Below are 25,540 nucleotides of genomic sequence, written 5' to 3'. Positions count from 1 at the left end.
AGGGAGACTCACAGCGCGGACTGGCACTGCTTCATGTGCAGGACAATGCACACCTGACCTTGGACTCATGTGCAGGACAATGCACACCTGACCTCGGACGACTGAGATGGTTCCCTGGCTGACTCGTCCCGGACTGGGCTCACATGGGACCAGTTCACCATCCCAGGTCCTGCACCTACTGTACAGAATGTCTACGTGGCATCCAAGTGCGGGATGCACGTGACATCCCCTTCTGCTTAACTTGACGGAAGCTGCATAGCCTCCAAATAATCCGTCAATAAAGCCGGATAATCTTCGAAAAATTCTTTGTCGAGCCATACCGCTTCATGAGTTCCTCGGTCTTGAAACTTCGTGAGGAACTGTCGTAGTCTTCGGCCTGAGCCATGCTTGAAACGGTGCAGAAGGATCTGTTCTGGAACCATTACTTCTGCTTCATCAATGATGTCTGGTTCCGCTTCGTCTTTGACCTCTGAAGGGGGTGGACCTGCATATGGCTTTAACCAACTGAAATGAAATACATCGTGCATAGTCCAACTCGGTGGTAGCTTTAACTGCATAGACACCTCATTAATCTTTTTCCGGATGGGAAATGGTCCGAAGCTCCTGAAAGACAACTTTGGGCATCGCTTGCCCACCTGCTTCAATCTTTGCTTCATAATCCGAAGATATACCCAATCTCCTTCCGAAAACTTCATGTCCCTTCGGTCTTTATTGGCCTGTCGAGTGTAGGCCTCTTGCGCTTTAGCCAATCTGTCTTTGACGGACTCTAGTATCTCCTGGTAAGACTCCGTCACTCTGTTCGCCTCCGGTACTGAAGACGACGTCCTGGTTAACAACGACTGGAAAGGCCTTCCAAACGCTGCCTCATATGGAGTCCTGCCAATAGCTGAAGAAAAAGAGTCATTCAAAACAGCTTGAACTAAAGGCAAAAACGATTCCCACTTACCTTGCTGATCGTGGACATAACACTTCAGCACATCAAAGGCCAACTGGTTGTATATCTCTGTCTGGCCATCTGTCTGTGGGTGGAATGCACTGGAAAAATTCAACTTAGTACCAAAATTATCAAACAATGCCCTCCAAAAATGACTGGTAAACTTGGCATCTCGGTCTGACACTATGGTCCTAGGAATCCCACCAATCGGGTACCAATGCCGAATGAATAGCTGGGCAACATCCTCGGCGGTCACATTGGCCCTGCAAGGAATAAGCATCACAAATTTGCTGAACCTGTCAACAATAGTCAAACACTGTGTATTACGCTTACTCGGACTGGGAGGCAGATTTGTGACAAAGTCCATCGAAATGTCTTGGAAAGGACCCTCAAGAATTGGCAAAGGCTGTAACAACCCTATCTTCTTTTCATGAGGAGCTTTCACCTTTTGACAAATGTCACAGCGTTGTACATATGTAAACACATCACGCCTCATCTTTGGCCAATAGTATTGCCGTTCTAACTTCTCCAGAGTCGAATTCATGCCCCTATGACCACCTGTAATGGCGTCATGGGCATCATGGAGAAGAGCTGCCCGGAATGATTTCATGACACACAGTCGGCCTTTGTAGTAAAGCCAACCATCGCGTATCAGAAAATGGCATGGTCCTGTGGCATCCAATGCCTGTTCCCACTGTGTACCGAATTCCTCGGAATCCGCGTACGTGTGCTTCATGTCTTCTAGTCCTGTACCAACAAGGTCTAGTCTAGTGGTCTGAATCGTAGATACTTGTCCCTTCCTGCTCAAAGCATCGGCCACTGGATTGGCCTTTCCTGGAAGGTACTCAATCATGCCACCAAACTGCTGGAATATCTGACTCCAGCGGTGTTGTCGATCACTCCACTGTGCACTTGGCATCGTCTGAATCCAGCGCAATGCCTGATGGTCAGTGCGAACCTCGAAGTCACGGCCATACAGGAAATGTTTCCAATGTTTCAAGGCCTGTATAACTGCTAGGAGTTCACGATCATAGACTGAGTAGTTCTTTTCAGCGGGCAGTAACTTACGAGACATGTAAGCTACTGGATGACCATTCTGTTGCAATACACCTCCAATTGCGATGTTACTCGCATCGGTGATCACCTGAAATGGTTCGTCCCACGAGGCAAGGGCTAGACAAGGCGCTTCTGATAAAGCCACCTTGAGGTTCTGGAATGCCTCCAACGCTCGTGGAGTCATTCGAATCTTTTGCCTCCTTGTTTTCACTCCCTTTAGCAGATCGGTGAGATCTGCCGAGAGATCAGAAAACTTGTCAATGTGGGTGGAAGATGCCTGGCATATACCCACAAATGATCTAATGTCATAAGCAGTCTGAGGTACTTCCCAGTTAACAATCTCGGCCACTTTAGCCGGATCAAGTCGAATGCCTTCGGCACTGATTATATATCCCAAGTAATGTACCTGGAACAGATAAAATTCTGACTTCTTTTCATTGATATAGAGCTCGTTGCTTTCCAGCAACTTAAGGACTTTCTCCACATCAATGTCATGCTGCTCAACTGTAGCTGAAAATATGAGTATGTCGTCCAGAAATATGAACACACACACTCCAATCAACTCCCGGAAAATACGCATCATCATGCGGTTAAATGTAGCTGGGGCGTTCGTCAAACCAAATGGCATGACCACAAATTCATAGTGGGCCCGTTCTGTACGGAAAGCTGTCTTGGGGATGTCCCCCTCAACAATCCGAACCTGGTGGTACCCACTCTTTAAATCCAATTTAGAGAACACCTTAGCTCCATTCAGCCTCTCGAGAATATAGTCAATTCGAGGCATCGGGAATCTGCTCTTGATAGTCAGCTTGTTGAGTGCACGATAATCGACACACAACCGAGAAGACCCATCTTTCTTCTTGACAAATAAGATCGGTGCTGCAAATGGCGACACGCTGGGGCGGATGAAGTCAGCTTGCAACAATTCTTGGAGTTGGCGGTCCAACTCCGATTCCATTGCCTTAGAAAGGCGATACGGAAACTTGCTCGGGGGTTCCGAGCCTGGGAGGAGGTCAATCTTGTGATCCTCCGGTCTGGACGGGGGAAGCTGGGGAGGGAGACTGTCCCGAAGAAAAATCTTCTGGAACTTTTCATGGAGAACCGAGTACTTCTCGGAAGCACTGGCCACTGTCTGGGCTGTCTGGACGTAAATCATCGCACACTGTGCGCCTTTCCTGACTGCTCGCTTAGCCTGCAAGTGGCTTATGAGCGGAAAGTTTGGAATACCTGGCTCACACTTAATGGTCACAGGGGTGTTTGACACATTCCGATCGATCTGGAACGTGTGCTTGTCCCACTTGACATCAGGAAGAAACTTGTGAAACCACTGGATACCCAAAATTATGTCTGCTCCTACAAGAGGGGCAACCATAAAATCACGCACAAACTCTATGCCCTGAATGACTAATTTAGCACCTAGAGCTTCATACTTGACGCTCGTAGTCATACCTGTGCTAAAACCCTCAACTTGTTTGTCCACCGGAGTGAGCTCGAAGCGGGCACGCCTAGCGGCCTCTTCCGTGATCACATCCTCCGTGCTGCCGCTGTCAAACAAGACAACGACTCTCTGGCCACCTATGTAGCCAAAGGACTTGAGCAATTCGTTGCACTCATACTCCTGGTCATGGGCGCCCTTCTGCTTATCTTCGAGCTCCCGGCTAATAATTGCTCCAACTGAAGCACCGGGGGTTGAAGAACTAGGGGTAGCCGCTGGGGTCTGTGTGGGAGCTGTGCTCACCACGGAAGCTGTGGAGGCGGCGGCGGGCTTTGGAGGCTTCTTCGGACAATCCCGAGAAGTATGTCCTTTTGTGTGACAAACGTAACATCTACCCTCCTTCCTGTACTGAGCAAGCTCCTCAGCACTCAACTTGCCACCTGTCTTGCCTGCCTCCGCTTTCTGGTCTGGAGTAAGCTTAGACGCATTGTTCGAGTTCTTGGAGCCAGAGGCTCCCGGGCTCTGTCCTGGGGAAGATCCCGTCTGGTTCTGGCTTTTGCCCCCCGAGGCGTTAGCCTTGGGAGAAGCCGGCTGGGAAGTCTTGGGCTTGCCACCATTGTGTTTCATTTCTGCACTCTGCGCAAGCGAGAGTGCGTCCTCAAAGGTGGCTGGCCTAAACATACGCACCTCCCACTGGATTTGCGTGTCCAGGCCATACAAAAACTGCCCTTTCTTGTCCGCATCAGATAAGCCTAATTGTAGACACAAGGTCGAAATTCTATTGGCAAACTGAAGGACTGGTTGCGCATTCTGTCGCGCACCCCTGAACTCGTCTTCGAGTCGCTCAAGGTAGTGGGGCGGTAAAAACCGCTGCTTAAGGTCACGGACGAACTCGTCCCACCCATAAGCTGCCATACCTGATCTGGTGTGGGCATGAGCCCACTGAGTCCACCAAGGAATGGCCTCACCTTCCAAATACCAACTGGCTAAGATCACTTTGTCAATATCTGTTTTCCTAACTGCGGCAAAGTAAGCTTCAAATTGATGTAACCATGAATACAGAGTAGTGGGATCGAGTTTACCATTTTACTTACTGAAGTTCATTTTCTCGGGAAAAGGATTCGAGGGCGCCGCCGGTGTCAATCTGGCGTCCAAAGCTCGGAGGTAACGCTCGTGTTCCACTCGTCGCATGGCTTCGTCTTCTCGTTGTCGAATCTCCAATGCCCGTATCTGCATCTCAAGCAAGGAGCTTGACTGCGGCTGTGACCCCTCAAGAGGGTCCCTGTGACGAGGATCTGGTATCTGGGGTACGGAAGGAGAGGGAGGAGGAGATGGAAAACGCGACGCTGGAGAGCGAGAACGCTCCTCCAGAGCCAAAATCCGCGCCTTCTGCTCGTCCAACTTGGTTGTCTGGTCTGCGATTGCTCGCATCATCTGCTGGAACATGTCTTGTACACTCAAGCCGGGTGCCCTAGCTGGGCTGCCTGGTGCACTCTGGTCCCATGGTTCTGGTTCTCTCTCGTCGCCAAAGCTCGCCATAGCGGGAATATGCAGTTCCTTTCCGGACCGCAATCTGACCATCCACTATCTGTGTGGGAGACTTCCGGAGGCTTCCGGAGGCTAAAAACCAACCGTCCTTCGAGGGACAGGAGTCACTCCGAAAGGGGTAGTCCACCGGCGTCTAAAAACCAACCACACGAGCGAAAAAATTTTCTGGTTTTCTTTGCTGAATCTTTGTCCTTGAAGTAGGCTCTGATACCACTGTAATATGCGGAAGCTTCGGAGAAGGATCGGTACTTCAAAACTCAGAAAACAGCACTCTTTTCGCGACGGAATTAACGCACAACTGAAAGACGATGTGCAGAAAATAGAGAGAGAAAGGGAAGATGGAGAAGGACACAGTATTGGGTCCCAATTACCCTTTGTAGGGCCCCCACCACGGATGGTGTATTTGCTTTATTAGAATGATGTAAAACTGAAACAAATACAAAGTACTTGACCTTTTCTTGGCTGGAAAACCTGCCCTTGACCTTCAGTCCTTCACCCCTTAGCTTTAGCAAACCCTTGGCTGTCCTGGCCCTTGAATGCTTGAGGCTCTTGGTGAATTGTGAGATGAATAATGGGATTATGGGCTGGGGTATTTATACCCCCCCCTTCATGCAGTCGGCTGGCTTCAGGACAGCCCACGACTGAATTTCATCATTAAATGCTTTCACACTCAATAAAGTGTTTTCACACTGGTTTGATGGCTGTCCAGCCTGCGCACATGTTCTGGGCAGCACCCTGGCTGCTGGGCATGCTGCGCATGGGTGTGGGACTGCCCCCCCACACCTGGCCGCCTGCTGTTAGGGTTTTAGTCTCTGTCGGCTGCCTGTCCAGGAGCTCTGGAGCTGGCCGACTGCCCCTCCAGCCCTTGCCTTGGCTGGTGGGCAATATCTTGGGCCCTCCTGGCCCCTTGGGGGTGGTTCTATACCTCCCCCATGCCCATACTAAGTATGCCAATGCAAAACCTTGCCCTGGGGTAGCCCTATGGGCTGGCCCCATCTCTACATGCAAACTACATGCCTACAGAGGCCTGGCATCCAGTTGCAAAACCAGATACACAGCACATCTGACATCATTCCAGAGGGAGACTCACAGCGCGGACTGGCACTGCTTCATGTGCAGGACAATGCACACCTGACCTTGGACTCATGTGCAGGACAATGCACACCTGACCTCGGACGACTGAGATGGTTCCCTGGCTGACTCGTCCCGGACTGGGCTCACATGGGACCAGTTCACCATCCCAGGTCCTGCACCTACTGTACAGAATGTCTACGTGGCATCCAAGTGCGGGATGCACGTGACATATCATGTCCACTTTACCACTTGCACTCCGTGTTGGTACTCTGACCACACACCTTGGATAAGAGGTGGGCTCAAGTAACAAGATAGAACAATCACTCGTAGGCATAGATAGCCTGGTGTTCCATGAGCATTTCTGCTACACATAGTTTATAGGCATTTCGGCCACCAATAGTTTGTAGGCATTTTGGCCACCAACTCACACTACCCTCTCAAGTGCCCATGTTCCCTTCCATCTGCTCTCTATTGTTCCACCCGGATATGGTATAAACAATCTTCAAGAGAGCACGTAGGACAAGAGAACACTACACAGTATGTTGTGTTGACACTACCCTCTGAAGTGCCCACGTTCCCTTCCATCTGCTCTCTATTGTTCCACCCACACATGGTAGAAACAATCTTCAAGAGAGCACGTAGGACAAGAGAACACTACACAGGGTATGTGAACCATGAGTTTCATAAGTCCAATGCATCCCAAATAAAGGGAGCTATAAAGAATAATCCATCCTAGTAAAAGGGAGTCATAAACATAATCCATAAACCTGAGGATGGATCCAAATCCCTAGAAAAGAAGTCCATAGACCTGTATACCATAATCCTTGTATACCATAACTCTTACCACATACTCCGTGCTAACCACACACCTTGGAGTAGAGGTGGACTTTCTCCATAAAAGCATCATATCCATGAGATATCCAAAGATTTTCTTCTCTATAAACTCAGACAGATTCGTCCATAGAAATTGCTTGTGAAGCCCAATATCTATATAAATCTCGTCCAAGAAAGAAATCTCCATAGATATAATCCATCCCAATAAAGGGAGCCATAAACAATGTTTCCCTAAAACCATCTCAAGGTAAACAACAACACCTTTCTCCTTGCATGGCTATACAAGAGTTAGTGAACATCAAAAACACTTCATAGTAAAAGCACTAACTTTGCAAACTCAAAGTATACTTAGCTTTTCTTCGCCAGGTTAGTCATGAAGCCAAAAGAAATATCTCGTCACCATATCCTTAAGATATCCTGAGATATATCTCCATATAGCTTGCGATCCATATGGAAAGAGTGCTAAACATGTGCACATAAAGCCAACTCCATACTTCCAAGATAAATTTTATGAATTCATAAATCCTTAGATCAACAAGCTGTCTACTGCTAATGCTCATGCTTCATAGGCTCTGAAATGGCTGGCCATGCTTAATAGCAATGATGGTAAATGTGGTCCCCACTTGTGATCTTTTCTCTTCCTTATTGATAGAAGGAAGCCTCCACTTCCAAGGAAGGCTATGCTCTCATACCAATGTAACTGAAACCGATCCCCTCAAGTGGGAATAGACTCCATTGGACACCATAGCACAAGTTAAATTTCACAATATAAATGAACAACTCAATAACAATTGAAAACTGAAATGAAATGAAATGTTGATCAATGGACACCAGCACTGGAGCCGGAACGGGCCGACCCCCCCCTCAATATATGATATATTATTGGGAGTATTTAAAAGATACAATGCTCCATGGGTTCAATGAACCAGATGATGTCCATGTACAACTAAGATGAAAACAGTTACCAAACAAGAGACGTGAAGTAGACGTTCGAAGGAGAGCGATCCACTCGAAGAAGTCAGTCTCTACGGTCCTGTGCCTTCACTGGAATCCGCAGAGCGCGCCCCACTGGTGTTCCGGGACCACGCACAAACAGGCGCTCCTGTACTAACGCCTGGCTCTCCCGATCTCGACACCCATGGACCGTGGTTCTCCAAAAGCTTGGACTACCCGGCACCGAACGGGTGTTAGCAGCAGAGAGTATCCCTTATAAGTTTTACATCAAAGACCTTTGCTTAAATCTCCATCCACTTACCTTGCAAAATAATGGATATGGCCTTCAGAAGTAGTAGGCACCCACGTATGAAAGGAGAAGTCTTATTACTGCTGTTGCTACCAGCCCGCAGGTGAGAGAGTCGCATGTAGCTCGCTAGTGGGAGAACAAATATCAGAGGCGCCTAAGTGCAGCTGCATAGGGGCTAGAGAAGGACACCTGGGCGCAGTCGCCTGCTGGCAAGAGAGAGGAGTCCTGTGCGCAGCCGCCTGCTAGCCTGCTAGGTGGAGAGGGTGGCGTCTGGGCGTAGCCGCCTGCTGGCCATAGAGGAGCGAAGTCTGTGCGCAACCGCCAGCAAAGTGGAGAGGGTGGTGTCTGGGCGCATCCGCCTGCTCGCCAGAGAGGAGCAAAGTCAGTGCGCAGCCACCTGCAGGACAAGAGAGGACAACCACCCTGCAGAGCAAGGTGGAGGAGGTGGCGTCTAGGCGTAGCCGCCTGCTGGTCAAAGAGCAGTGATATCTGTGCGCAGCCGCCTGCTGGCCAGAGAGTGGCGTCTGGGCGTAGCCGCCTGCTGGCCAAAGAGTGGCGTCTGGGCGCAGCCGCCTGCTGGCCAGAGAGGAGTGGGAGGACCCACAAGGCAAGAGCACAGCCGCCTGCTGACCAAGAGCAAGGTCGCCTATATGTAAGCAATGGATAGGTCGCCTGTGCAGTCAGATCCGGCCCAAGGTGGCGTCTGCATAGCCGTCTATAAGCAAGAGGAGGATCACCCACGAATGATGGAAAGGGCACACATGCAACTGCTGGCTGGCCCCCCTAGCTTGCATGGAGGCGGCCAGTTCCCAAAGGTTCCAAGGTGGGGGGTGGGTAGGTGGCCATGCACCCACCCCCACTCACATGAGGGGTTCCCTTTCCCACCTTGACTCAAACGTGGGTGCCCAAAATGGGTGCCCACCCTTCTAAAAGTACCATGAAATATTGGGAAAGGTGCCCACTCATTAATGAGTGTGACACTGCAACCTTATAAAAAACAAAGGTTAAAAAGAATACTAAGAAATAAACAAATGCAATACACTTACCACCTGTTCACACGCAATAAAACTCGTCAGAAGACAGAGCAAACTTCACGACTCACTGGCAGGCGTCCCCGCTCAGTAAGTGGCACGACAAACAAGCAAACACAAGAATACAAGTCATGCGAAAATAGTTCCAAACATGCAAAACATGAATGCATGTACAAACAGTATCATGGACATATCTCTCGTTCATGGAACAAGTACTAAACATTTCTATCGAGCACAATAATGGCACGACAGAAAACATAAATCCCGGTCTTCCTATGGAGTGACAATCCCATAGGTAAGACACAGATCCAAGCACGAGGCTCCCTATGGAGTGACAATCCCATAGGCAAGACACGGCACAAATACTGGCTCTTCCATGGCGCGACAATCCCATGGATAGAACACAGTCCAAGTCATACACAGGTGGCACCAGTCTGGCTCCCGTCCATGTTATGCAAAAAAAAAAAATACTGGCCCCTTCACATGAGACACCGGCCTGGCCTCAAGTGAACGAGACACAAATGTGGAGATGGATCAAATGGTCGGCCAATTGGTGACATCCCCTCGGGCTTCTAAAGAGTTGTCCTCAACTGAAAAGCCTCAAGATATACCTGCAACAACAGCTGTGGGTAGTCAACAAAATAATCCTCATTGATCCACTTTGCATCAATGGGCAAATAGTTCTTGAACTTCACAAAGTATCGCCGGGAAAGCTTTCCTACAGGTAGCTTTCTGTCATTGTGAAAGACAATCTGTTCAGGCTGGAGGATCTCCTCAAGCTCATCAATCTTTGGCGGATCTTCTGTGACAGGCTCGTCAGGATCTCGCCCGACATATTTCCGGAAAAGACTCACATGAAATGCATTGTGAATCTTCCAATGACTAGGTAAAGCAAGCCTGTATGACACTTCATTGATCTTTTGAATCACCTTGAAGGGTCCATAATAGCGAGAAGAAAGCTTAGGATATGATCCTTCTTGTCCTGGTCTCTTCCGAAGCCTAGCTTTCTCATATTTCATCAGCAAAACCCAATCACCTTCTTTGACTTCCATGTCCCTTCTATGCTTGTCAGCAACCATTTTATGCTTATCTTGTGACCTTGCAATGGCTGTCCATACCTGAGCAAAGGCTACATCCAAGTCACGAACATACTCATCAGCTAAAAAAATCTCATCCTTTGTACGAAGGATGGGTGGCAATACCACTCTGCCATAAATAATCTCAAACGGGGCCTTTCCCGTGGAGACATGGATCGTATTGTTGTAGGCAAACTCAACAAGTGGAAGATACTTCTCCCATGCAATCTTTTGATCTACCACATAACACTTAACAAATCCAACACGGCTGAATTTGCAGCTTCACTTTGGCCATTCGTTTGGGGATGATAAGCTGATGAAAACTCAAGTTTAGTGACCATGTTATCAAATAAAGCCCTCCAGAAGAGGCTCGTAGTCCTGGGATCTCTATCCCCAACAATGGATTTAGGCATACCATGATGTTTGAAAATATTAGCAAGAAAAAGCTTCACCATATGATCAACTTTAATGGTTTTCTTGACGGGCAAGAAATGAGCTTGCTTGCTAAACCTGTCCACAATGGTCCAAATAGCATCATTCCCATGCTGGGATCTAGGCAAGTCCATAATAAAATCCATAGTAATACTTTCCCATGGCTGCGAGGGAATAGGTAATGGCTGAAGCAAACCTAGAGGTTTTTGCCTGTTGAACTTCACTTTTTGGCAAGTAATACATGCACGTACATATGCCTCAAAGTCTTTACGCATGCTGGGCCAAAATAAATCTCTCTCAATCATGCGTGTAGTAGGCATGATACCTCTATGACCAGCGTAAGGTGGAGCGTGACATCCGTCCATAACTTTTGGACGCATATCCTTCACCACACATAAGCAGTTATCCTTCATAAGATAACCCTCTATGATCACATAAGAAGCATGTGAGTGACCAGCCATCAAATCAGTCCATATATGGCAAAAATCAGCATCCAAATGATACAAATCTGGCATAGCAGATAAGTCCCCATGAGAGGCCACTGAAACTGCAGCCACATAAGGCCTCCTGGATAATGCATCTGCCACCACATTTTTCTTTCCCGGAGTATGCACAATCTGAAAATGAAACATGGAAAGAAAGTTTGCCATTCTCATCTGCTTCTCCGAAAGCTTTGTTTGAGATAGAAAGTATCTCAAGCTTTGATGATCTGTCTGACTACAAATTCAGCCCCAAGAAGATAATGTTTCCATATCTTTAAGGCATGAATTACAGCCAAGAGCTCTTTCTCATAGATATCCATATGAAGCTCAGCATCATGCAAACGACGGCTCTCATATGCAACTGCATGCCCTTCTTGATTTAGAACAGCTCCTATACAGTCGCCACAAGCATCACATTCCACTATGAATGACCTTTGTAAATCGGGAACAATCAATACGGGTCCACATATGATAGCATGCTTGAGTTGCAAGAAGGCATCCTATTCTTTTGGAGTCCATTTGAAAGTGGTTTTCTTCTTTGTGAGATCATGTAGAGGGGTGGCTATCATAGCAAAATGCCTTATGAAACGCCTATAATAAGAACCTAATCCCAGAAAACTACGTACTTGATGTACATTTTGCAACTCTGGCCAATTCCGAATGGTTTCTATCTTTGCACGATCCATTGTTACTCCATCCTTGGATACAATGTGAGCCAAATAATGTATCTCTGAAAGAAAGAACTCACTTTTCTTGGCATTAAGGAAAAGTTTATGCTTCCGCAACTCTTCGACAACTGTGACCAAATGAGTTCTATGTTCCTGCTCATTCTTGGAGAAAACCAAGATGTCATCAAAGAATACACCTGTGAATTTGCGATGGGGTCGGAATATCCTATCCATCATACGATTAAATGTGGCGGGAGCATTGGTGAGACCAAAAGGCATCACCAAAAATTCATATAATCCAAACGCTATCTTGAATGCAGTTTTGTGGACATCTTGTGGCACCACTCGTATTTGGTGATAGCCACTCTTCAAATCAAGACGGCTGAAACAAGCCGAGCCATCAAGCTTATCCAAAATGTCATCAATACGCGGGATTGGAAATCTATTCTTGATGGTGAGCTTATTTAAAGCTCTATAATCCACACACATGCGGAATGACCCGTCTTTCTTTTGAACAAGAAGCACGGGAGAGCAATAAGGTGAGGAACTTGGCTGAACCAAACCTTTCTCTAAAAGCTCATTCACCTACTTCATGATCTCTTCTTGTTGTGCAGCACTCACATGGTATGCGGGTTTGTTAGGTGGAGAACTGCCTGGCACAAGATCTATGCGGGTTTGTTAGGTGGAGAACTGCCTGGCACAAGATCTATGCGATGATCCTCAGGCCTTTGGGGAGGTAATTCACCTGGCAATGCATCAGTAAAACAATCGTTGAATGCATGAAGAAAATTCAGCCTATCATGAGTCAAAGCATCCACATTTTGATGACTTGGTACAATGCTATCACGAACAAAAACCAAGTACGCAGAAAGACTCTTTTTCATTGCTTTATTAATCTGGATGTGAGATACAAGTGGGATGCAATCCCCTTCCTTGCCGGCATCAATGATATGCATGCGGCCTCTATGCATAAAAGAAATCATGTTTGTCTTGTACTCTTTGCGGGGCTCAAGCCTATGATGCCATGGCTTGCCCAGCAATACATCACATCCATTAAGTGGTGCAACTAAGAAATGTTCATGATCAAGGTAACCCTGGATATGTATGCGCAACTTCCCTATTAGTGGGGTAACCTGCACCTCTTTACCAACAAAGGCACCTTCTGCTTCAATTTGAGGTCCCATGTTCTCAACCTCAATACCCAAAGCAACTGCCATCTGAATAGAGATGAAGTTATCGGTTGCACAATCATCAAACATAAATAAGGCGGGCTGATCCTTGATTTGACTCCATGCTTTGCATACCATCCGTTCTTTTGCATCATGTTTTGTGTTTCCCTGCACATCGGGAACTACATGCACATTAGCCTTGTTTTGCTTGTCCTCATGCTTTGGTTTGCGGTCAGGGCATTGTATAAACATGTGCTCTTTGCTGCCACAAGAAAAACATTTTCCCTCCTCACAAGCCCCTTGAGAGGGTGAATGATAGTGATTCAAGGGGACAACTGTCTCGTGGAAAGACAGTTATGCAAGAAGAAGAGCCTGATGCAATGAGGGCTGAATTGGAGCATATGAGAAAGCTTTTGCAAGCACAAGAGCAAGAGCTGAAATTTTTGCATGAAGATCCCCATGTGCAAAGTGCCATTGAAGCAAGGAAAGCAGATGCAATGGTAGACATGACTTTTGAGTCCATGGCACGAGAAGTGGGCAAGAAGCCAAGGGAGTTGGCACTTTCCTACCTCCTCCGCAAAGGTGACATCAAAGAGGGGGAAGATGGAGAGCTGAAATTCAGAAATCCACCTCGCTTGAAGCATGGAGATCCCACATCTCAAAGGTTGAGGTCATTTATGCAAAGGGAAGAGGTGATAGCCACCTCTCGTCATGCATCTTCTCCACAAGGCACAAAGGCTGACAGGTATATGTATACTAGTGCTCATGGAGGGTATGACGGTCACATGTATTCAAAGCATGTATCCCATGGAGGGGGTGACAGGTCTGCCACTAGAAGAGTTGTCTCATGGAGAGACATTGCCTTATGCAGGAAGGTCACATGCATCTTATTCTCATGTTCGTGAAGCACATGCCACCGTGCTTCATGAAACTTCCATGAAGGCCCATAGAGCCCATGCAGATAGGGCTGCCCCGTTGGATAAGGGGAAAAGAAAAAGAGAGGACCATGAGCCTCATGCCAGAAAGCTCAAGGAATTTAAAGCAGGTGACAAGTCCGTTAAGTTTGACGTTTTTCATGGAGAGCATGATGCTTCCAAAGTGTTAGAATTTGTGGCACAGTTTGACATTGCTTTTAGTGATGAGGACTTCACTGAGAAGTCTAAAGTACGCCATGCTAGCATGTTCTTGAAGGGGACCGCTGCTCACTGGTGGATCACTGAAAAGATCACCAAAGACCCCATTTGCACATGGAAAGAGTTTAAGGACAGATTTTATGCCCAGTTCTTGCCACCTAATGCGGAGCAAACTCTCACCCAAAAGTGGGATAGACTTGAGCAAAGAGATAATGAAAGTGTGCAACAAGTTATGTCAATAAGTTTTGGAAAGTATTGCTTGAGGTAACTCCTTTTATGCAAATCACTGAGGATGAAAGAAAGGGAAAGTTTCGCTCCGGATTGCAACCAGCTTATCGTTCGGGCATTGAATTGCACCCGAAACACACTTTGCAACAACTTATAGCCTCTGCTCTTGCTATGGAGCAATTGGTGCTTAAAATTAAGCAAGATCAAGGCTGTTCAAAGGGCAAAGATAAGGCTGTCCCAAATCTGCAAAAAGGTGGACAACCACCTAAAAAGAGCTTCCGGGAGATCCAGAAGGGAGGTAAAGTTGCAAATATCTCATCTAAAGATCATGGCCCAAAGAAGAACAAATTTGGTTTGACCCCTGAGCAAAGGGAGCAATATGCCACCTTCCCTCTAAAGCATCAGAACCACGCGAGGCACTTGATGGGGCCCTCGAATTAGGCACTTCCAAAGGGTTGCCTTGGCTGTCCATTGTGTTAAGTGTGCTAGAAGCGGGGTGTCCAATACACAGGTTTATTTTCTCACTAAGAAGAGGGAAATAACCGTGCTCTGATACCAATGAAACTGATCCCGTCAAGTGGGAATAGACTCCGTTGGACACCCACACGCGTAATAGCACAACTTAAATTTCACAATATAAATGAACAACTCAATAACAATTGAAAACTGAAATGAAATGAAATGTTGATCAATGGACACCAGCATTGGGGCCCGAACGGGCCGACCGCCCCCTCAATATATGATATATTATTGGGAGTATTTAAAAGAAACAATGCTCCATGGGTTCAATAAACCAGATGATGTCCATGTACAACTGAGATGAAAACAGTTACCAAACAAGAGCATGAAGTAGACGTTCGAAGGAGAGCGATCCACTCGAAGAAGTCTAGTCTCTACGGTCCTATGCCTTCACTGGAATCCGCAGAGAGCGCCCCCCACTGGTGTTCTAGGACCACGCACAAACAGGCGCTCCCGTACTAACGCCTGGCTCTCCCGATCTCGGCACCCATGGACCGTGGTTCTCCAGAAGCATATCACCTATTGGTGGCTCCTGTTCCATGCCATAAGGCTGAAAAATCATGCCCGGTATCTCCTCTAACTGTGGTATATCCATAGGGATATCTTCTGCCATCTCTGGCTGTCCATTTGGACCATTTTCAGCACCATTTAAGGGCTGGTTTTGCTGCTGTAATGGCTGATTTACAGCCCTTTGTTGTTGTCCATGATGTGCATCATCATCAAAGATGACTCTGCCAGGCTCCTGTTGCCTTGCAGGCTCCTTATACATGCATGTTTCATCAAAAATGACATCATTGCTGCGTATAATCTTTCTATTCACGGGATCCCAAAGTCTATACCCCATTTCACCTCTATCACCATATCCTAGGAATATGCATTTGTGAGACTTAGGATCAAGTTTGGTGCGCATTTCCCTACGTATGTGCACGTACGCAACGCAACCAAACACTCTCAAGTGCTTGTATGACGGAGGCTTCCCTGTCCATACTTCTTCTGGCACTTTCCCACCAAGCCTCGTATTAGGTGACCTGTTTATAAGATGAACGGCTGTCATAATAGCTTCAGCCCAAAAACCATGAGGTAACGTAGCATGTGACAACATAGAACGGACCCTCTCCTGAATGGTCCTGTTCATCCTCTCTGCTATCCCGTTTTGTGGAGGATCATAAGGAGTAGAGAGCTCCCTCTTGATGCCTTTAGCATCACAAAAGTCCTGAAACTGTTTGGACATATACTCTCCACCATTGTCGGAACGCAAAGCCTTCAGTGTTTTGCCAGTTTGATTCTCAACAAGAGCAACAAACTTCTCAAACACTGAGAATGTATCACTCTTCAAGCGAAGAGGATAAACCCACACCTTGCGTGTGGCATCATCTATAAAAGACACAAAATATTTTGCCCCTCCCAAAGAAAGCTGAGGCATCTCACATACATCTGTATGCACAAGCTCTAACTGAGCATCTTTCTGTCCAAGAGCTTTCTTGTGGGGGCACTGGAGTTGCCTACCATATATACAATGCTCACAAAACTGAAAACTTGAAAACTTTAGAGAAGGCAAGTAACCCAAACGAGACAATTGCTCCATTCCTTGGACACTCATGTGTCCCAACCGGCTATGCCACATAGAGATTTCCGGCAGCTCGGTTGCATTTACATTAGCATGGTGACAAACACCTGCATGCATAAAGTAAAGAGTGTCCACCTTAGAGCCTCTGGCAACAACCAGTGAGCCCTTACTAATCTTCCACTTTCCACGACCAAATGTGGTAACATAATCAGCATCATCAAGCTGTCCAGTAGAAAGCAGGTTCTTCTTGATCTCAAGCACATGCCTGACATCATGGAGCATAAGCTGTGAGCCATCTAAAAATACAAGCCTCACATCACCTCTGCCAAGAATCTTGCATGCATGGTTATCACCCAAATAAACCACTCCTTCATTGCCAGCAGTATACCTGACAAACAAGTCTCTGCAACCTGTGACATGAAAGGAGGCACCTGAATCAATGATCCATGAGTGCATACCATGAAGTGAATGGGCATCAAGTGAAGACGTAAATAGGATCTCATTCTCACTGTCACCTGCGTGTGACACATTGATTTCTTCAATCTTGACTCCACTTTTACCCTTTGGCTTTACATCTTTGGCTTCATCTTTGTCTTTGTCTTTGCCTTTTCCCTTTTCCTTTTGATCATTTTTCCATTTGTAGCATTGCTTTTTGATGTGTCCCTTCTTGCCACAATAATGGCATTCGAAGTCCTTTTTGGAGCGGGACTTGCTCCTTCCCCGTTCTTGGCTTTTACCCCTTTGCTGGGATCTCCCACGTGCATTCATTGCATTGGACTTTCCAACAGAGTTGTTCTTCCTGTTCATCTCCTCTTGAAGGAGAGCACCCTCAACATCTGCATATGACAGCATAGCATTTGAATTGCTAGTGGCTGTCCTGAATGTGTCCCAACTCTCTGGCAAAGTGCATAAGAGAAAAGTGGCTTTGAACTCATCGTCCATTGCCAACTTTTGATTTATAACTTGGCTGACAATACCATTAAACTCATTTAGATGGGCTGCCATAGATGCCCCTTCCTTCATCTGAAGACCTATGAGTTTCTTCAACCAATACACTTTGCTTGAGGCACTTTGCTGGGCATACAAGTCCTGCAATCTCTGCCACATTCCCCAAGCTGTCTTCTCTTCACGAATGCTGAAAAGTAAAGAGTCTGACACAGACAACATGATAGTAGATCTTGCCAGCTCATCCATATCTTCCCACTCTTCAGCAGTAAGAGAAGCGGGCATTACACCCCTTTCTTTGATAGGCTTATGCTGCTTTTTCTGGAGCAACACATTATAGCACTGGGTTTGCCAAATATCATAGTTATGTGAGCCTTCAAGCTTCTTGATGTGAAGCAATGAAGAGCTCTCACCTGTGGTTGCCATAGCAATATGCAACCTGTCAATGCCTGACTCCCTGCAAAATGTGCAAACACTGCACCAAAAGCACATAAAGTGCTCACAGTTGTTCTCCCAAGCTTTATCTCCCACTGCGGAAGCACAAATGCAACTCTACTCCCACTGTATGTGATGAAATCACCAAAATCTGGTTGCTGCAGATTTAGGACAGCACCTTAAATGTGCTCTGCTCCCCTTCCAAAGTACTGTACAGCAGTACTAAGTGCTCACCAATGATGTACCACACCTGTACCGGCAAGTACAGCAGCTGAAATTGAACCTTTTCCTCACTCAAATCAGTGTACAGCCATGCCAAAACTTGCACAAAGCTGTACCAAATCTGTACCAGCAGGTACAGTAGCAATAAATGCTCTCCTGGCTGTCCAAATGAGTGAAAATCAGACTTTTACAGTCCCGAACACTGCATACAACAGTCCCGAACAGAAATTGGGCAAAAACCCCTTGACTGCAAGCTGATTTCTAAGGATTCAAGGCATAAAAGTCTTGCCTGCTGCTTTGCCAAGCTCAACAAGCATAAAATCTTGAAAAGCCCCTTGATTTAAGATCAACTGCTGATCATACATGGCACATTGACGCACATGAAGGCATCCAGAGTCTTCACAGTGCTTCCCCCTGGCTACATATACATCAAATACATGAAAGCCCCTTGATTTACCGGCACATTGAGTGCTTGACAGGCATCAACACGTTGCCCAAAGCATCAACTGCGAGTGCCTGCATGCAAATCAACTTAATCGGCACAAAAGCCCCTTGATTTGCACTCTGCAATTTGCTGCAATTTTGCCCGAATGTGCGATTTCTCACATCATACACCATGTATGAATGCTTAATTGCACAATTACATCAAAAGCCCCAAATTTCGACATCCAATTTCCTGCAAACTGATCTTGATTGTGACCAATGTCACCCAATTTTGCCAATTTTGCTCAGAAATTGAGCAATTCGGCACCTGTACCTGCTCAATTGATTGAATTGATAAGAAATTCCCAAAATTGAAGGCAAATACCTCTTAATTTTTGAATTTCTCTGAGATTTGCAGGCTGAATTTCTGTTGATGCTGTTGCAGAAATCTGATGCAGAAAGGGGGGGGGTGCTTCTTGTTGATGTTGGTGCTGATGCTCCTGCTGCCAGTTCGAACGAATGGTTACATCTACCACCAGCTTGTGTGACCGGCTACACTGCTACAGCTTGTGGATCCCTGCTCCAGGGTGTTGGCTCTTCTCTGCTGCTGCGTATTGGGCTGGAAGTCGTAGGCGGGAAGGACATCATCTACCGAGAAATCGAAGCCCTGCTTGTTGTCGCCCGCGGCTCTGCGCGCATTCGGGTAGGCAGTGACGGCGGCCCTTTGTTACACCTTGGCCAGGACTACGCGCGATGGGCTGAGCGCCGGTGACGAGTTTTGCTATCGCCGGTGACGAGTTTCCAGTTGTGCACGAATGCTCCAGCACGGCGCCCGACTTTTATTTGCCACGTGCTCGCCCAGCGATTACACGCCTGCGTGTGATTCAACGCAGAAATACGCCGCTGCACTCCTTCTTCGCTCGCCTGCCTGCGACCTTCTACGCCATCGCTCCCAGCTGCCTTCGCCGCCTCCGCCTGAGAGCCAGCCGTCTAGCTTCACTGTTCTATGCTGGCCACCCTGCAGCCGTCTAGCTTCACTGTTCTATGCTGGCCGAAGATGCTATCTGTAAGCACCTGCTCCACAGCCTGAAATGCAGCCTGAGATGCTATCAAAAGGGAGGGGAGGGAATGACCAGAGCTCTGATACCAGTTGAATGGGAGAGTTAGTTAGGGTTAGAGTTCATGTGTGGGAGACATACACACAGAGAAGCAAGGGAGAGAGAGAGAGAGAGAGAGTTGTGGGGATAAGTCAACTCATCAAGGTGAGTGTGTGACTCCCCTATCACACATGTATATTGCACTAGTACACACAGTGCACTTAGTACATTAAAAGTACTAAGTGTACTATGTACTATAACTTATGGGCTTGTACACACTATAAGGGTGGGCATAATGCCTTTACCCCAACATCTCTTGCATACCGGCACGTGGGCTACAGCCAGGGATTGCAGCCTACGTGGCACACAGAGGGGCTGGCTTTTCTCATGAAGCAGTCTCTAGGCGGCGCACACGGGCAGACAGACTGTGGGAATGTCTCCCTCTCTCTTGTGCAAACAGGCGGATTGTGGGTGAAGTAGAAGCGTTCAGGTGACGCCCAGGGATACAGGGAGTCTCGCTTTCTCTCTCTCTCTCTCTCTCTCTCTCTCTCTCTCTCTCTCTCTCTCTCTTAAAAAGGGGCGAACTGCCACAGGACTGAACAGAAGCATACATGTGGGGACGGCCGGCAGCCACCGATTTCTCTCTCTCTCACACTCTATGGGATGCACGTGGGCTGGTTGAAGGAGAATAGAGATAGGCTTTTCTCTTTCTCTCAATCATCGTGGATTGCAGGCCTTGTTTTAGAGATTGGAATACAGAGGATCAAGCTACATATACAGAGGATGATGTTCTTCGAAGAGATGTGTTGTTACTCTTCGTCTTGGACTTATGTGTATTTAGGGATTGCTTGACACGTCCTCTATGGTATATGTGTCATGGAAACAGGACATTGGTTTTCGAGAAGAAACAGGACTTTGGTATCGAGGAAACAGGCCTATGGTTTATGGGATACAGGTCTTTGGTTTATCGGATACAGGTCTTGGGTTTCATGTGGAAAGCATGTCTTTGGATTCATGTGAACAGGTTGTAGTTTTCTCGAGGTTACATGCAAGCTGTGACTGTAGGAAAGTTTGGTACAGCCCTACTGCTGTTAGGGAAAGAGAGGGATCCATGGTAGAGATGGAGAAGACCTTTTCAAGCAGGGAGGTGTTGTACAGGTGTACCTTCTCTATGGTATGCTGTGTTGTGATAACGAGAGTTCTCTTTTGGAAGTCTTGGGTGAAACTATAAGGAATCCTATTGGTGGACGATTCTACAAGTTGTACTTTGTACTCAAATTTGATCAAGTAAAGAAATACCGCAAGGGACGCCACTGCGTTTTGGGGCCAATCGGTGTCTGTGTATTGTTTGCAGGAGCACTCTAGCTCCCCCTGTTTGTTTCCTTTTCTAGGTCCCCATGGGTGATGAAGTGTTTTGTGTGCGAGTGTTTGTTTCACCGCCCGTCAAATTTTTGAAGGCCGGTTTCACGAAAGGGCCAGTCTTCTGGTGTCACATGGATGGGAGCCAAATTCGTGCCACCCGTGTGTGACCAGTACTGCGTCACATGAACGGGAACCAGTTTTGTGCCACCCCTGTGTGACCTACTTCGTGTTGTGTGGATGGGAGCCGCCACCCATGTATGGCCAGGATGGCGTCTTACCTATGGGATTGTCACTCCATAGGAAGACCAGGACATACATTCATATTTCTGTCACACCGGTTTTGTGCCCGACAGGAACTTTTTGTACAAGTTTCATGAAAGGGAGATTTCATCCATTACATGTGCACATGCATTTATGACTACATGCATAAACTTGTTTTCCCATGACTGCATGCACAAACTTGTTTTCCCATGATTTGTTTGCGTGTGTTTGCATGTTTTGCCGTGCCAGTACACTGGACGAGGACGCCCCCACTGGACGAGGACGCCCCCATTGTACCGTGGGAGTGTTGCTTGCTAACACATTGGTGTGGTGTGTGAATAGGTGGTAAGTATTACCATTTTAGCCCTTCCAAAGTGTAAAATTCATAAACATTAGTTAACTTTAATGTTTATAAGTAAATGTGTTCACACACATTTTAAAAAAGAAGAGCTGGACATTTATGGTAAAAGGAATGCATCTCCATTGACTCCTACTATAAGCTATACCAGGTGCCTTATATTTCTTATTTGTGTAAACTAAAATTTTCTAAATTAAGTTCAAAGATTTCTTTAAGTTTTATGCAGAGCAAGAACAAAGCATGTTTATGCTAACCATACTTGGGAAACTTTCCTAGTTTAGTTTGTTTTTCCCTGAGTGGTATTGCTAACCATGCCCTCAGAATTCTGAGAGCCAGTGACGATTAGAAACACTAGGGAGTCCGGGAGCAAAGCTTATCTAGGAGAACCAGGCAATGTTCCCTCCGTGGTGTACCCCTTTACCTATGCTAGTACGGGCATGCCTGTTGGTGCACGGTCCCGAAAGACCAGTGAAAGGCAGGTGTGCACCCAGTGGTGGGAGTGTTCCTGTGACTTGGGACTTCTTCGACTGTCCAGAATTCATCGACAAGTACCCAATTGTTTGAGTTGTATTCACTCCATGTGAGGAGAAATCTGACCTATCAGCCCGTGACACTTGTACATATAAATACTCCAAGAAATACAAAAGTATTGAGGGGGAGGCCAACTCTTTCCGGCCCCAGTGTTGGTGTCAAGTGTTCTTGGTCATTTACAGTTTTAATGTTGTTAATAATGTCCATTGTTGGAATTAGTTAAGTGGTCTAAAAAATGTGTATTTTGTCTTCCGATTTGTAGGCCTCCTGTAGGGAGCGGTTACAGCCTCCGCACTCCAATGTACCTGACACCCCGGCCCCCCGACTATCGGCCACGATCACCTCATGAGCTCCAGATCCAAGACATGCTCCACCGCCATCGAGCTACCTTTCCATGTGACATAGTTGAGGGAGACCTCTCGGCCATACTCATTAGGCCCATGCTTGATATTTTGGAGAGTGGTTTACCATCTACTCGGAGCTGATGCTACTCTCATGTTTCTCTGTTCTTAGTATTCCATGATGTGTTTCCATGGGCAGTTTTGTATCACCCCAGTGAGAAAGCTATGTTTATGTTTTCTTTCTGTTTTATTTTCCATTCCATGATGAGATATGCCATGGACATTATTGTATCACTTTGGTCTCATAGGCCCATTGGGTATTTAGTAGATGCTTAATCTCTCTCTCTCTCTCTCTCTCTCTCTCTCTCTCTCTCTGTGTGTTTTGCACCAAGAGTTCCTATCTCGATGTTCAGGGCTGAAAGCAGACAAAGAGCTTCTACATTTGGTGTGCAAACAGAATCCAGAAGTGCTGCCTTCATTATGGATCACTCTAGAAATGCGAGATGACTCCAGAAGTCTTTTAGGCCAAGATTTGAATGTAACTTAGGAGAATGTTCGTTCTCTGCAAACAAGTTGCTTCAACTGAAATGCTCTTCTACGGACCGCACGCTAGAGGCCGACTGGAGGAAATTTCACAATTTGGTCTACCTTGGTGAGGCTTCGGGAGTTCTTTTCTGTTGCAAGCTTTCCTGTTCATGTCTTGGGACCTCCATAACAAACTTTCATGGTAACAGATTCTCTGTGAGGACAGATTCTGGTGAAAGGGAGGAGATCAAGACAAGGAGACAAGGTTGGCAATTCAATCTCTATCGTACCAGAAGCGAGTTGGAGACTTTTCTCAACAGACTTAGGTTAGGGATAGATTGCTTTTTGCATTGCGGGGAAAGCTCCATTAAATCAAAACAAGGGCCTCATGGTAACTATGGCCAATTCTGGTGGACGGGAGGAATATTGGGCTCGTGAGTCGTAACACCTTGCAAGGTAGAGAGGAGAGAAAGGTCACCCCAAAGTTGTCGTGAGCTGTCCAACCAATTGAATAGGCCCTCCCACCCCTACTGACCCTTGTTGGATGAGCTTCTCTTCAGCATGTGCGCAGAGATAACGGTAGCAGTAAAACCATCTCTAACAGTTGCAGCCAGCATTCTGCAATAACAGTTCCTTACAGCCCTCCAGATTCCCTTTTGGACCACAAAAACCGAGCTATCTCCACAATCCCATCCCCTTTTTTCAGAGATGGTGATATTTCTATTTTCAAGCTCAGGTCAACCCTACCTTTCAGGAACATTGCATTAGAATTGCAAGATCACAAGTCCAACCAATAAATCAATCCAAGAAGACTCTGATTCTTGATGAACAGGAACTTGCCCTTTTTATCAAGAACACCTCTGTCTTTGTAAGATGTATCTTGCCTGCTTTTTACAATTGTGCTTATTCTTTCAAAAATAAGCCCCAAAAGAGTTTGAGCATGTACTTGACATACAATTTGTCAAAAATTGGTCAAATATCAGTAAAATTCTCTTCCAAAGTCAATCAACTCAAATCAAAGGCAGTCAACATCGGTTAGCACTGGTGAAATCTAAGTGAATTGGTCAGTTTCGGTCAACAATGCTCCAATTTGGTCAAGTGATCATATCTGGTCAAAAATTGTGAAGGACAGTAAAGTCTGGTCAAAAGGAATTATACCAGTTGCAGAATGCTGTGCTGCGCCCATGTCTACTGACATGGTTCTCCTGATCCTTTAAAAAGCAACCATGGCACGTCTCTGTGTAGTTTTTCCAATAGATAAAACATTTCTTTTTCGTGCTTTAGGATCCACTTTTTCTCCTTTGGCCCTGTTTTTTGGGTTCGCAGCCATGCACATTGAGCTACATTTCTCGCAATCAAGCGAAAATGGACTAAAATCTTCACTTTAGATGATGGTGTCTAAAATTTTCATTCTACAACGAGTCCCATATTTTGTTTAGGGTCAAAAATGCACAGCTAGTCATGTCTAAGAAGCGCCATGGAAGATGATTTGGCCATCTTGACAGAGTGGTGTTTCTGATGGTTCGAAAGAAAAAACAAGGCAAGATAATTTACTGAGCAAAACACATACATACATACATACATATATATATATATATATATGTTTATTTTTTTCCCTGGTTAAATTTTCTCACTTTTTTAGTATGTACCTCCCCTCAGAGTAATCTTTTTTTCTTGCTTTTTTATGTGCTAAATCTAGAAGTCGATTTCTTTTTTTTAGAAAAAAACGTTAGGGAGAGAGAGAGAGAGAGAAGAGCGTACAAGGATTTGGTGAGGGAGGGGTTGCTGAGGAGGGAGTGAAGGCTATCGAGCTTGGTGCCGAGCATGGTGAGTTTACGCCGGATGAGCGAGACGAGGCGGGAGGCGTCGGCGGGCCTTAATACGCCGTTTGAGTTTTGATCCGCGACGCGCACTGCGATGTCGTCAGAGAGCCTCACTGCCTCCTCAAACTCCCGCATCCACGAGTCGATCTGCGCCATCTCTCTCTCTCTCTCTCTCTCTCTCGTTCCTTCAACGACACCACCGCTGCGCTGCGTTTGCGGCGGCTGCTGCTGCTGTGAGCGAAGAGTGATCGCGCCAGGAGGTGATCCCAATAACAATTAAGCCTCAACTTGTAAACGATGATGAACAGCTCTCTCTTAATATAGGGAGACCCGCTAAATCAACAAGTTCCACTAGCAAGTTCTTTTTTTGGGAGTGGTCTAAGTCTGTACTTGATGTAATGTAATTAAGAGAAGGGATGTAGGAAGACTTTTTGTAAAGGGCTCCTTCTGTTTAATCGTAGAAACCCGAGTTCTAACCACTACTCTGTAAAAAAACTGCATTCTAGTGTATTTTTATCAGCAAGAATTGAGTGAAATTGGCATATATTTTAGTTATAACACCGGCATACATTAGAGATTTCGAAAACAAAAGCCAGATAGATTTAAGCATTGTCCTTATTTTGATTGGTCAAAAAATGTATTTTTTTCGAGCACTGGAACTTCGAACCATTCCAGCACCAAACCTCTCAAAAGTAAAGGAGGCCAGCGTTTGTTATCTAGAAAGAGAGTGTGTGTCTATGTGTGTTTGTGTGTGAGAGACAGCTAGAAAATTATGATAATAAAAAATA

The 25,540-nt window shown here is 46.3% G+C and overlaps 1 protein-coding gene across 1 annotated transcript in view; it reads right to left on the bottom strand.

Moving 5' to 3' along the window:
- Window positions 1–25,033, bottom strand: part of LOC147624491 (syntaxin-52-like) — a 46,286-nt gene extending 21,253 nt beyond the window's left edge. Inside the window, exon 1 of the mRNA XM_086819499.1 lies at window positions 24,691–25,033. Coding sequence (XP_086675625.1) covers window positions 24,691–24,908 — 218 coding nt within the window. The 5' untranslated portion in view covers window positions 24,909–25,033. The remainder of the gene's footprint in view (window positions 1–24,690) is intronic.
- Window positions 25,034–25,540: the final 507 nt, after the last annotated feature.

The sequence above is a fragment of the Cibotium barometz genome, chromosome 25 (assembly GCF_041138505.1).
Source record: "Cibotium barometz isolate CiBa-2024 chromosome 25, ASM4113850v1, whole genome shotgun sequence".
Classification (NCBI taxonomy): Eukaryota; Viridiplantae; Streptophyta; class Polypodiopsida; order Cyatheales; family Cibotiaceae; genus Cibotium; species Cibotium barometz.
This window is presented reverse-complemented; position numbering and strand designations above follow the sequence as displayed.